A 14531-nucleotide genomic window follows, 5' to 3' on the forward strand; every position below is an offset into this window, starting at 1 on the left:
AAAAAAAAATTATCTGACAGCTCTGCTTTTTTGTTTGTTAGCTTTTGCAGCTGATGTGGGTGCATCAGTTTGGGCACTCAGTGAGTGGAGAGTCTGCTCAACTTTCATTTTAAAATCAGAATTGTGTAAGCTGAACCAATTGGATATGTATGATATTGGCTGTTGTTTCTACTGTTGTTCACTGGTTTCCTTTCATTAGGACATGATCAAGATTAATTTTTTTTTTCAAATTGGAGGGGATGGGCTACTGCAGTGGGCTTCAATGTCAACATTGCTTGGTCCCTCTTGAAAACAAGTTATCTATTTGTAAATGACGTCATTCTTTGGGGGTATTGACCTCATAAACTTTTCTTAAGACTTCAGGACATCACCACTCTTCCACACAGGATTCACCATAAATGTGATGTTTTTCCTTGTTTCAATTTTAGCAGAATTCATGTTTGTCTGACAAGGCCCCTTTTCAAACTGACATCTTCTTACAGCTCTAAATGAGAACTTGTTCTGATGTTATAACATTTTAAGCAGAGTTTGATTTTGGTATAAACAATTTTGAAACTCATGCATATTTTCCCCATAGTGTACAGTTTGCATGAACTTTTGAAGATCTCTCATAACAATTTTTTGTCCATGTTTTTTTAAGTAAGGCTATAGTTGTAAGAACTTTATACAAGAATGCTCTCACAACTGACTTACATTCCACTTTGAGACTTACTTTTCATTTTGATACATTGAATAATAAGATAATATTTAAAATTCGGGATCATTTTTATATCTGGGGAACAGAGATGCAAATATAGAGTGGTGAATTGTGTAGCATATATGATTTTTCGGCTCATTTTATTTTACTACAGCTCATGTGTGATGAGAAATATTTCAAGAGCATTATTCTGGTATAGAGTCATGCTAGTATCTATTAAAAAAGAGTTATTTCTTTCAAGATAGTCTTTAATTATTATAACCCCAAACAAAAACTACTTCCACTGATTTGAGTCTGATTCACATTGACTCTGGGAAGAATTTCTGAGACTTAAATCTTCATGGGAGCAGACAGCCTCATCTTTTTCTCTTGGAGTCCTTGGTGGATTTGACCACTGACCATACAGTTAGCAGTCCACAGAGACACTTACTTACTTAGAGCCTGAGAAATCTGCCATAGTGGAATAGGTTATTTTAAAATATTAAATTATCAATTCTTTAAGGCGTAAATACATACAATTCTTTAATATTGTGTCTACATGTGCCCAGTAGGTGGGAAATGGAATTAAAGGCAACTATTTAATGCATGCAATTAGGCCAATTTCCACAGCAAATTGTTACACAGTTCAAGTTGGTGTGGCCTTCAGGTTTTTCTTTAGTTTTTATTTCAATGGTTAGTAAATTTATTTGGGCCTTCGATTTCTGTTTACATTTATGTACATCTGAGTTAATCCTTTGAGGCTGTGCAACCTCTGTGGTGGTTTCTGATTTTCACAGTCCCTGAGATCTCTGTTCTGCAGTTCTCGTTAGGGCTCAGAGACTCACCAGCTTTCATCCACTGCAGGGACATCAGCCTAGTGCCATAACTATAGCTGTCCTAGCCTCCCCCACTCACATTGCCACCCTTTTTAATGATTGACTAACTCAGGAAGGAACACCAATGTATCTTTAGAATTAACACAGGTTACTAGGAAAATGTTCTTGAAATATATTAGTGGCAGAAATACTTCTTTAAGGAAAATACTAATGAGATGGGAGCAGAAGCCTTTGATCGACAACCCCAATTCATAGTGCATACATATTTTTTCCCTCTCTTACGCTGTGCACAGAGCTAAATTTTCTGTGTGGATTTTCAGTGAGCTTCTATGTTAGTATAAGTAAGATAGAGATAGAATGAACTTCTGGTGCACATTGGTGGTTACATAATCTGATGAAGAGGGTGGAAAATTAGAAAGGAAATTGATGAGTAGAAAGGAATGTGTTGCTAACATGCAATCACATTCATCATTTAGTGTAAGAGTTTATGGAAGCTCAGTATGCAGGCTGGTGGCTGACAGCATGGGGTTTGAAGCCTGACATCCTAGTCCACTTCCACTGCGTATCAACTGCATGATCTTAATTAAGCCTCAGTTTGTTTGAAAGGTAACATTTTGGTATTAGCTGCTATATAACTTGCAAGAATTAAATGCGATGCAATGCATAAAATTTTACCACAGTGTTCTTGGAACAATAGTCATAAAATGGTAGTAATAAGTGGTACATATTTTTATTTAGGCCAGGGATCATTATATGAATCTGTACTCTTTTTTAAAATGCTGTATGTAAAATGTTCTGAAATGAACAGAGAACTGAGCTATAAAAAGCTCAATAAAGGATTACTTTACTGACAGTGGTAAACATGGTGAATTAATCAGCAAACATTTTTTATTATATCATGTAGAATGTTGCTTTAGTCACATTCTCAGAAAATAGATCAAGTGCATATGTCTTGGGTGTTGTGGACCTGACGGAGGGTGATTGCCTGCAGGCACAGAGCAGCACAGGGGTTTTGCAGGTGACTTTTGAAATCTGCCTCTCTTTGCTTTAGTGATCTTCACCATCAGCCAAGGTGGTGGAAGTCAGAAGTATCCTCGTTAGCGTAGCTTTCGTGAAGCCAAGGAGCGTGGAAAGCACAGCATGATGGCCCTCTTAAAAAATAGGCTGCAAGTCCCACTAGACAAAATGGGAAGTATATTGAGTATTGTTGGTTAGTGTCACGCTCAAGATGTTACAAGTGAAGTAGTAGTAGTGATGAAAGGCATTAAAGTATTTGGGAGCATTTCCCGCTACCCCTGACCTAATATGGTGGGCAGGAAAGTAGTTATGGATATTTTCCCTATCTGTATAAGATACAGTCCAGTAACAGCTTAAAATAGTGGTTCCTCCTGGTTAGATAGTCACCACGGCGCTCCGCTCAGCGCAGGATTCCAAAGATAAAAGAGGGGAAAATAAAACTATCAGAGGAGAGTCACAAAGATGATTAAGGGAGAGAGAGAAAAGTGGAAGGCATGTGTGCTGTCTAATTTTGAAGTACAGACACCGAGAGGGGGCTTAATAACATTCAAGCATATGAATGGCCTTCAAGTAAAATTGTCCATCAGGGTTCTCTATCACCTCTATTGCTAGAGAAACAGGATTAGGGCCCATCAAAAAGCTAGAGAGGGAACTTCAGGTTAGGAAGAATTGTCAACCATTCAGCAAGTTACCAACCAAAGAGCCCCAGCCATCCTTTAGGACTATTTAAAGCAAAATAAACGTATACTTATTTACAGAGATCTTACAGGGGTGCAGAGTGTCCTTGTCATAGCAGGTGGATGTTTGGATGTTCTGGATGAGTTCTGAAATTTTCCTTTAGCTCTTCTTTTAGGATAATAAAAGATCCAGAGGATCGGAAAGAGGAATGAAATAGAATCCTTCAACAGTTCATTTTGGAGTAGTTGTTATTTCTGCAAACATTTCTGTCCATAAAATATATATATATATATTCATATTCTGCAGATTACTCGCCTAAAGATAGATCGAAATCCATTTGCCAAAGGCTTTCGAGACTCTGGGCGTAACAGGTAAGTCTTAGTGTAGAACATTCTGACTGTACTAAATATTACTGATATCTAATTGTGAATTTTCTATTAAAAAGTAAGCAGTTATATTTTCTAACATGCTTGAAGTAATTTCTTTTGAGGATTTAAGTTTGTTAATACTATCGTGTCACGGAGACAACTTATTTTGGGGTGTAATGTGGATTGCCTTTTCTTAGGTGAACTTTCACCTGTGATGCTGGGGTGAAAAACAACGTTCTCGGTGTACAATTATGCTACTTTCGCAGGGCTTGGGGACACCTGCCCTTACAGCCCCATGGCGTCTAATATCTGAAGTTCCTATCCTCTCTGTGCCAGTTACCAGTTTAGAATTTGCTTAGGGATGCCGCAACCTCCTTGAATCTGTTGTCTGGGTGTGATCGGGTCTCTTGTTTTCTCGTATTTCAAACTAGATTATGGAACTACTCCCTATTGCCAAGAGAGCTGATATTTTTCAGTTTCCAAATTTGGCTTGGCTTCTCTGACAGTTACACACTTGCTTATTTTTTTCTTGGATCATATTTTATGGTGTTCCAAATGGGACAGCTATAATAGTGAATTCCACTCCATTACTTTTATCAAGAAGCAGAGCACCTACTCTGTGTGCCAAGGTTTTTTCTCAAGGTTTATTGATGTGATTCTTTTCTAATACAATTTGGTGCATCATTTTCTAAAATCATGATTACTATCAACAGGGCTTGATAATGCTAGTGCTTTCCAAATGCCTTTGTGAGGTAAAGCTTTGAGCTAAATGTTGTTAAAAGCATCTTGCTTATAAAAAGAAGCATTTGAACAATTTTTATAATTAGTTTATTATTTTAGTTCAGATGTTATTCTAATACTCCTTGGAATTTGGTATCAATAGGCTTTGCATGAAGTTAAAATCACCAATTGTCTCATTTTAGAAACAGTTTTATTGCAAAGTTTAAAGAGAAACAATCAGGTTGGAGTCCAGATTTTCTTTCAGGCAGGTAATTTGGCAGACTAAGTGTAGACAGTAACTCTTCTCAGAATATAATCAAGTACTTGTGGAGAGTTGGTTTCATCTTGACATTCAAGGGCATTATTTAAAGACGATACAATAGGAAGATTAAAACAGAACATAGCAATGACTTGTTGAAATGACAATAGTCTTCAATTTAGTTCAGGTAGATCTGTAAGACTGGCTTAATCATAGGGCTTCTCTTGAGAGTTCTTTATTCCATAGGAAGGTTTCAATGAATTCCTAATATAAACTAGCTGACTGCTGATTATTCTATCTCGTTTTACACATCTGTTTCAAAGTGAAAACTTTGCATCTGGAAGCAGCTTGGCTTTTGTTATTTTACATTAGCTCTGGCTTTCCTTTCTTTTTGAGGCATTCCTGAAAACTGAGTGTCAATAAAACAATGTCTTAATAACTGGAGCTGGTGCCTAGTGAGGGTGACTGAGGGGACTCTTTAGGGTGACCTATTACCACACTTGACAAATATTTTTATGGACTATTCTTTTAGTTTTAGCTTTAGTAGAATAGTGATTATCTGTTTAAGAGTATTAAATTACTTTCAGTTCACTTTTGAAGCAATAAACTAAAATATTGTTATAAGCCTGCTCTGGGTCAATAATAAGGAAGGAACTTTCTACAAGTAGAAGTGAGATAGTAAGGAGATGTGTAAAAAAAAAAAGCTTCAGGGATGTCTTTAGCTATGTTGGCATAATGAAAAGACATTTTGGTATGTAAATTTGGTCCATGCGAAGATCAGTGACATTGTTGAAAATAAACTATTGTTTGGTATGGTGAGGTCAAAATGCTAGTTTCAATAAGAAATTTTTATTTTCCTTTGGCTGTTTCAAGAATATGTAGATAGAGAGCATCCATGGTGCTTGCTACTACTTTTTACCTGACTCTAAACTTTTAATGTTTTTAATGGCTATACAGAAAACAATTGACTCCAGTTTAATACTTTTTAAACTTCTATTGAGATTATACATTATGATTTTGCTCCAAATGTGTCAGCCATGTCTTAGTGCTGGAAAAGCATGTTGTGCCTGCACTGGACCTTCTTACTAGGGAAGATTTCACATTTACTCCTCTGTTTACTATAAACTGTGTAATATTCACTTGGCAATGCCAAGGCATGTGTAAGTCACTATACTTTTTTTTAAGTTTAATGTTAATTTTTCCCACTGATAAGTACATAGGATGCTTATATGGAGAACAGAGAATATGGTCAACTTTAAACATTTATAACTTCTTTTCTTTTTTAGTTTTTACTTTATTGGGGGCTCTTACATAACTTCTTTTTTTTTTTAAAGAGCCCAACTTCTACATAAGGCTTGGTGGAGAGCAAAGTGCTGTCAGAGGTTGGGGTTAAGGAAGGTGATATTTTTGTTATAAACTCATTGAGAAGAGAATCATGGGAAAAAGTTCACCCCATTCCATTATTAGACCATTGTGTTATTCCTTTATTAGACCATTGTGTTATCGCTTTTAAAAACATTTTATTTCTTTCCATACATGAAATAAACAAATTGAGCAGGACAAGATAAACATGAAATTGTGATTGCTTACACTGTATAAAACAATTTAGTTTAATTAAAAATGATCCCGTTCTGGCTATTTATGGCTCCACAGCTTATTTTATAGGAACCAGTAGCTTTAGCCCTTAAAAGCGCTTCTGCAAGACATTTGCTACGTGCAAGAAAATTTATGTGCTGAGAATAGTTTCATTCTTCAGTTAGGCCTTAGCTTTGACCCTATAAAATTTTTTACTCAGGAAGGTACAGAAATTTCTTCTCTTTAAATACTGAAAAAAAAAAGACATGGCCATTTTGCCAAATAAACGTGGCCATTTGATAGCATAAATTGGGGTGGTGATAAAATGTGGAAATTGTTCAAAGGCATCTTGTATAAATTATCGCCTCGGCTACACGTCTGCAGGAGGTGCCTTTTATCTTTTCTTTAACTAGACGGGAAAAGTCTCCATTACTGGAGAAAATGAAGGCTATTCTTTTTAAGTCCAGATTCAGCCAGTAAATAGTTTATAACTGTTTCCTGCAGAATACCTGAAATCCTTTCTGGAACTTGCAGTGTGAAACATCAGCCTTGGGGGCCACTCTCCACTGCTAGCTCCAGATCAGGTCCTCTGGAGCTGGGACACCCTCAGAACTTCACTTTAAAGTGTCGTGCTTGAAGTTTGTCAGGATTCCTCATTTCTTCCCAAGAATTTGTATCGAAGCAAATACTGCTAAAGCAAAGAATGCGCGTTTGTTCTTTATAGCTAGTAAACTTAAGTCCAGTGGATGCCCTTTAAATACCTTCTCAGACACTCCCTTTAAACCACTTGGGACCATTTTGCTATCCTTAATATTGATAACTTTAATTACTAAAAACCCATCCATGACGTAATATAAAAAAAGCAGCTTTGTGTAAAGTTGTGTCCTAACATTCTAAAATCAATTTTTAAAGGGTTTCTCTGGAAAGTCGTAAACATTTAGAATTAATATAAGCTGAAATACAGGATGACCATCTAAACCACATTCATCACCCAGTATTCAATGCAGCCCACAGCCCCATTTAACGCTGGGTGAGTGAGTGCCGGGTGCTGTTTGGGAGATTATTTTGGAGTAGTGTTGGGTGTTGGGACTGACCAGGCAGGCTTGCAAAACTGCCCAGAAATCAGTCTTTCAATTCACAAAATACTTTTCTGAGGGATGTTGGATTTGTATTGTGTATGGCCTACAGTTGGGATGTCTGATTTGAGAGGAACCACTTAGTATTAAACAATTTAAAGTTCCAAGGGCTTCAGAAATGTTGAGATCGAATCTTACTTTATGGGGCCACTGAAATTCAGGGAAGTTAAGAAATTAATTAAAATTCACACATAAGGTTTTAGTAAGCAGCAACCATGGTCTAATTCACTTGACCCCGGTCCAAGTCTTTTACTTCTAAAGAACCCTCTCTTTGTGGCGAATCGAAAAGATCTGGAGCTGTTCTGTCCTTCACAGCCGGGTAGGCAACGTGTAGATCCACTCTGCCCGGCCCATCCATCTGACAACCTAGTGCTGGCACCGGTGGAAGGCTGCTGCCCTTCCTTCAAGCGCTCTCAGAGCACATTCCCCCAGCCCCCTGTGAGTTAAGAGATGGTTCATGTGTGCACTCACATGTTTATGTGTCTGTCCCTGAGAGCAAAGCATGAGCGCATGTACATGTGTAAACACCACCCTTATACATACAGAGCCCTTTCCCATCACTGCTGATGATAGAAATCAACAAATTAATGGAGAGAAACTAAATTCCAGTCGTTGAAGGAGGCAAGTTCTATGTGTAAAATCTTGCAACCGAAGGGCAAGTAGCACGAGATGGTTTTGTCTACACATGTCACTCACCCAGAATGCTGAGACCCCAGCCAGTAGTTTCTGAAGGTGGTACCCAGCTCCTTTGAGAGATTCCTCTAGTTTTAGTTCATAGTTCATCATGAGTTGAGGATGCAGGAAATCCAGAAGGGTAGCCCCCTGGGTCTGAGCTTTTAAAGATATACCTTACAAAGTGTTTGGAAGTCCTAAGTGCATGGTAGACTTTTATTTGACAGTCTAGGAAGCAGGCATTTCCTACTCGGGTACTCTCTGTGTCATGAGAAACACAATGGGATCTAGATTAACGATTGCTTAAGGCAGTGTTTCTCCACCTTCCTAATGCCATGACCCTTTCATACAGTTCCTCATGTTGTGCTGACCCCCAACCATAAAGTTATTTTCATTGATACTTCATCACTGTCATTTTGCCACTGTTATGAATCGGGCAACCCCTGTGAACCCCAAAGGTGTTGCAACCCACAGGTTGAGAACCGCAGGCTTAAGGGTCCAGTGGTTGAGGGAAGAGTGGTAAGGTCTCAGGTCTCTGAGAACTAAGAATGAACTAGTTCCCATTCTGTGGAAAGGGGCTCTTTCCCAAAACCTAGAGGGGAGAACAACTGTGGGGCTCAAGATTGGTGATTAACATAGAGACAATTTCTCAAGCAGTCATTGCCCAAGGTTTTAAACTAAAGACAAATCATGCAACTATCATCAGCTTAGCTTGTTAAGTATTAACTCTTTAAGCGTACGTAGGGCTTTGTTTTTAGTGCATTATATTTGTAGATCTGACAGCCACATAGGCCTTATGAGTTCACTATCTTGCTAGCCTCTTGCACAGTGGGCTGAGAAGTCAGTGCTGCCCCCTCCTGGGCTCCCCGTTGATGGACAGGTAGCCTGGCCAGGGCAGCACTGGGTGTGGTGGAGATTGTGCCTGTGAGAAAAGTCTGTTTTCATTGGGTGAGTGCTTGCTCCTTTCAGTTGAAGGCTAAGGTAGAGAATGATGAGGCAGAAAAGCCCTTAGAAAAGAGGTGGCTTTATAAGTGCAGCTTTTGTGGCAAAGGCTCCTTCACAGGAAGGAGCCTCTCCAGACCCTAGCAGAGTCTCTGACCCACAGCCGCTAGCCTAAACGCTCTTCACGTCAGCCCCTTGGCCAAAGAGGACAGCATTGGAGCCCACGTCCTCCCAGTCTGTACTGCTCCTGGTGAAAGAGTGGTTGGCCATTGCAGAAATGCTTTCTATGACCTGCCATGATGTGTGTTTAGGCTGGGGAGCGGGGGATGGTACTGTCAACATCAGCACTGTTTGTCTGAGAGGCTGATTACTCCTGACCCCGACTTCTCGTGTCCCCCATCTCTATCCTCCCGACAGAATGGGCTTGGAAGCCTTGGTGGAGTCATATGCGTTCTGGCGCCCTTCATTACGCACTCTTACCTTCGAAGATATCCCTGGGATCCCCAAACAAGGTAAATCACAAAGTCTCCCGAATCACGCCTGCAGACAGTTCCTGTGTGGAAGGTCAAACCCTTTGCTTTCCAGTTGGTTCCAACTCACAGCAACCCTGTGGGGCAGAATAAAATTGGAAACTCCCATAGAGTTTTCAAGGCTATAGATTTTTTACCGAAGCAGACTGCTGTATCTGTCTCCCATGCTCCTCAGGGCTCAGGCACAGAAAAATCCATGGATTATGTTCTATATCTCTAATAGTGACCTCACTGGCTACAGAATCCATCTGTTTCATCAATGAGCATAAGGAAGCTAGACAACAAAGACAAAAGACCTGCCGTGGCCATTGGTTAAATCTTACTTGTTCTAGACTGTTCCACATTGCACCGGAATCACTAGGTGGTACAAACAGTTCGTTTGCTCCAACTAGGTGGTGCAAACAGTTTGTTTGCTCCACTTCTGAACCAAGTCAAGGTAACCTAGTTGGGTCTACTTTAGAAGAGAGGCCGGGCAATCTGCTTCCATGGAAACCAGCTATTGGAAACCTCGAAGAGCATGTTCTACTCTTACCTACATGGGATCACCAGGAGTAGAAGTCAACATGGCGGAGACATTTAAAAACAAATTATTATATGACCTATGCCACACCCTTCAATCTCCTGTTAATACTCGAGGTAGGCTAGTGGATGCTGGTGTCAGGGACACTTCACAAGGAAATTCATATGCCAGTCCCATGTCAGCCTTTCTTTCCAGCTCCTTTCTGCTTTTCCTTCGGCAGGGCTCTACTGTGGGTTTTCTGATGGGCAGGTCAGGCCCACTCCTCTGTGTCCAGCTCTGAATAATTCCCATAAGCCCAGGGCACGTGTTTCCCAGAATGAGCTTCTCCCATGGTCTGCTCAGTAACTAGGGCTCCCAGCCCAGTCCTGCAGCCAGGCTTTTTACTTCAAGTCCTGCCCGACGCCCCAGTGAGAACCCAGCATCCCGGTATTTGGGTGATACTCATTGGTTGATTGCCCACCCCGAGTATTTTGAGAAGCTACATACAAACACTGTTGCTAGCACACTGAATGTTTGATAGCCTTTGCAGCCGTTTGGAGTCCTTGCCCCTTCATTTCGGTCAGGCATGCGGACATCAATCTGCCAGCAGATCCAGAGAGGGAGAGCCAGCCACCATCCTTGTTGGTTGGCTGCAGGGTTAACCCCTTTCGAAGGCTCTTGGAACTGTTTGCTTGTTGGATGTCGGCTCTTGGGCTGGCATGTGTTTTCTGGCTGGAAGTGCGGTTTTTGGAAGTATTAAAGTGCAACAATAGACTCAACCTGAGCAGTAGTTGTGAGGGTAGCGCCAGGCAGAGCTGTCTTCTGTTCTGTTGTCCACAGCGTTGCTGTGAGGTGGAATTGTCTCAGCGACGACTGTCGACAAAGCAGCAGACGATTCCCTTCTCACAACAGCCCAGACCTGCCGAAGCTCGCACCGCCAGTTGCAGACATGTCTGATGCTGGGCCTATCTTTGAGCAGATCAGCGATTTCTCTCAGTGACTTCTCTTCTCTGTGAGAAAGGATTTTGATTTAGATCAAGCATTGCTGAAGGAACAGGTAAAACAGACAGAGAGAAATAATAGTTACAGGTTCAAAACAAAGCACAAGTTCTACTTTTGTTTTGTAAGATAAAATAGTTAATCAAGTTGCTGACAGTCATTAGTAATGATAACTAGAGTAAGTGATATTGAGGGTGAAAAGACTTTATGGTCACGTCGTACTGTTTTCTGTGATTAAAACAAACAAGCAAAACCACTTCATCCTCTGACATGACACATCGAGATGATCTCGGAGTAAAATCGTTGAATCTGAATCCATTCCATGGTAAAGGTTGTTGACAGCCAGGCCCTTCTCTTTTTCCTCTTTGCAACCCTCCTTGTAAGAAGCTGTGGCTAGCGTGCGTCTACCAAATTGAAAGAACTCTTCATATTTCAATGATTATCTTTGTCCTTTTTCAGGAAATACAAGTTCCTCAACCTTACTGCAAAGTCCTGGGAATGGCGTGCCTACCACCCACCCTCATCTCTTGCCTGGCTCCCCTTGCTCCTCTCCCGCCTTCCACCTGGGGCCCAATACCAGCCAGCTGTGCAGCCTGGCCCCGGCTGACTACTCGGCCTGTGCCCGCTCAGGCCTGACCCTCAACCGGTACAGCACATCCTTGGCTGAAACCTACAACAGGCTCACCAGCCAGACCAGCGAGACCTTTGCCCCACCCAGGACTCCCTCCTATGTGGGTGTAAGCAGCAGTGCCTCTGTGAACATGTCCATGGGTGGCAGTGATGGTGACACCTTCAGCTGCCCGCAGACCAGCTTGTCCATGCAAATTTCAGGGATGTCCCCCCAGCTCCAATATATCATGCCTTCACCATCCAGCAATGCCTTTGCCACTAACCAGACCCACCAGGGCTCCTATAACACATTCAGGTTACACAGCCCCTGTGCCTTGTATGGATATAATTTCTCCACATCCCCCAAACTGGCTGCCAGTCCTGAGAAAATTGTTTCTTCTCAAGGGAGTTTCTTGGGGTCCTCACCGAGTGGAACCCTGACGGATCGGCAGATGTTGCCCCCCGTGGAAGGCGTGCACTTGCTGAGCAGCGGGGCTCAGCAGAATTTCTTTGACTCGAGGACCCTCGGAAGCTTAACTCTGTCGTCATCTCAAGTGTCTGCACATATGGTGTAATGAAGTCTATGTTCAGCTACATTTGAATTTGTCTAACGGACGTTCTTCTTTTTCTTATTTTGCAATATGGAGGAAATGATCTGTAGCTGGTAACGTGTACACGTAGCAATAGGAAATGCAGGCTCATTGAATCGTTTGACTTTCATGGTGAGGTTGTAATTTTCTATTGGTATATATAGTTGTACATACATGGTACATGGAATTTTACAGCGTCCAAAATGACACCCTCCCTCTCTGTCCCCTAGTTCATCCAGTTGCACAGAAGGTTGGGTGGGGTGGAGTGGGGGTGTTGTATGTTTAGCCAGTGTTCTCAGACACCTTTTAAAACCAAATGATGAACTTAAAACCTTGCCTCTGATACTAACCAGACTAGGGCTTGTAACTTAATTTATAAGAACAATGCTTTAAAAGGTTTCATACTTCAGTGTTGATAACCCGCAGTAACCAGCAGAGTGTCTCGTGATTTCTGTTATTCTTGGACACAGTAAGTGTGAGAGCCTTAAATGCAAAAGCCAGTTGATGTTCTTGGTGTTAGATCTGAGGAATTTACAATCATGGTTTCATTTTTGTGTTCCTGCTTCTTCTTATGTACCACAGTTATACTATGACTTTGGGTGGGTAAGAATTCATAACTCATAATAATTGTTGTTATTTTCTTAGGAAAGGTGAAAGAGAAACTTGTGATTATTCCTCTGACTTCTCATTGGGCATATAAAAGGCACTTACTCATCTGCAGAGGATAATTCCCAGTATTTTGATGTGTCTTCTCATTATTATTTAGTTTATCAAATAGACCATTAAAGAATGTCTTCTATAAATATTATTGAATTCCAATTTTCAAAAATGACTGGAATGGTAAAGTGAAAATAAATCCACCTCAAATTCTTTTATTCCAATGAGAAATTTCTATCTTATAAATCAACAAGAACCATATCGACATCTATACCATCCATTCTTCCATTTAGGAGCTTTTGTCCATGTTGTTTTGAGGTTCCTGATTCATGGTCTCTAAGTAAGGAAAAAGACATTTATGCTTCTATTTATGTCCCATAACTCCTACAATGTGAGATGTCCCCTCTCCTTAACTCTACCCCTCTGTCTGAGTCTTCTCACATCAGATACACCCTAGTCCTTTATGGTGTTAAATCACACTGTAAGGCATTTTAGAGGGTTATCTTCAGCAATCTGTCTTTTGGGGGTTGTAGTACAAAGGCCAATGGCCATTAACATAAAGGTGTTTTTAGAGGAGTAAGAGGAAAGATACTAATTATGATAAAGGAACTATAACATTTTAGAACTCAGCAGCATTTTTAGCTTCAAAATCAGAGAGAGAAAACTAGCATTCACTTTTTAAAAAGCCTTTGAATCATGTATAAATGGTTTGAGCACATTATGGGATGAATAGAAAAAGCTAAGAATAAGTAATGAGGAGCCTCATCTTACTTCTGTAGAAAAGTAAAATAGTGTGGCTGCCCATCAACTCATGAGAGTTCATGTATTTACCAAGGCAAGAGGACCTGATTCCCATTCATTACTAAGCTGAAATGCTTTAACTCATCCTTAGTAGGGATGGCTAAAGGGCTTAGCTTCTGATTTGACTTTTTTACCTTAAAACTGTGTAACTGTTAGGTATTTATGGAGGCTCTACTGTTTGAACAGAATTTGCATAGCATGTGATTCACATTCATAGATATTGAAAAATTTCCTCTTGGGTTCTTCAGCAGTCCATCAAATTAGTATTGATTTTCCATTACAATTAGCAGCAGGGGAAGTGAGTCATTTGGAACCGGCCGGTCTATGTGAGGTGCTTGTGTACAGTGTTAATCACTTGACAAATTCCGAATAAGGCTTTGAGAATGAGAAGAGTCCTCATGAGTTCATCTCAACCTTCACGTTTGATATCTTTCAAAGAACAAGAGAGTTTTCCATATGGAGAGAACATGGAAAGTAATGATTTATATCCATTTATACTAATAAGCAAAACATTTTTCATTTTTGCAGTTGATAATTTGAGATGATACCACCTTATAATTTTTTTTAATATTTTGGGTAAAATCTAGCAATATTGTACAAATGTTATTTCCTTAGGGATTTACTGTAAATAAAAATCACCATGTCATTTCAAAGACTAGGCTTTTATTGCATTAAATGACATATATGCATTGATTATTGTAATTATATATCTGTATTTTATTAAAAAGTACTTAAGAAGTTATATTAAAGTGTGGTATTAAACCCTTTGATGATCTTGGAGGATAATCATTTTAAGTGTGTATGAATGTTGTGCTAAGAATTTATTAATATTCCCCCAAAGAATATATTAATACCCCCTAACACAAGTTCTACAGCTCTCAGTGACAAGGCAGGAAGAACTTGGCCAGGCCTGGTGTTCACAATTCATGTGTTAAATATAATTTCTTAGTGTGGTGACCATGTCACT

At 40.1% G+C, this 14531-nt stretch overlaps 1 protein-coding gene across 1 annotated transcript in view; it reads left to right on the plus strand.

Annotated features, from left to right (window-relative positions):
* Positions 1-14306, plus strand: part of TBX18 (T-box transcription factor 18) — a 34006-nt gene extending 19700 nt beyond the window's left edge. The window contains exons 7-9 of the mRNA XM_013003630.2: positions 3514-3578; positions 9297-9391; positions 11367-14306. Of these exons, the coding sequence (XP_012859084.1) occupies positions 3514-3578; positions 9297-9391; positions 11367-12091 (885 nt within the window). The 3' untranslated portion in view covers positions 12092-14306. The remainder of the gene's footprint in view (positions 1-3513; positions 3579-9296; positions 9392-11366) is intronic.
* Positions 14307-14531: the final 225 nt, after the last annotated feature.

Source organism: Echinops telfairi, unplaced genomic scaffold (assembly GCF_000313985.2).
Source record: "Echinops telfairi isolate 266 unplaced genomic scaffold, ASM31398v2 ScPeMD7_3533;HRSCAF=4204_0, whole genome shotgun sequence".
Lineage (NCBI taxonomy): Eukaryota > Metazoa > Chordata > Mammalia > Afrosoricida > Tenrecidae > Echinops > Echinops telfairi.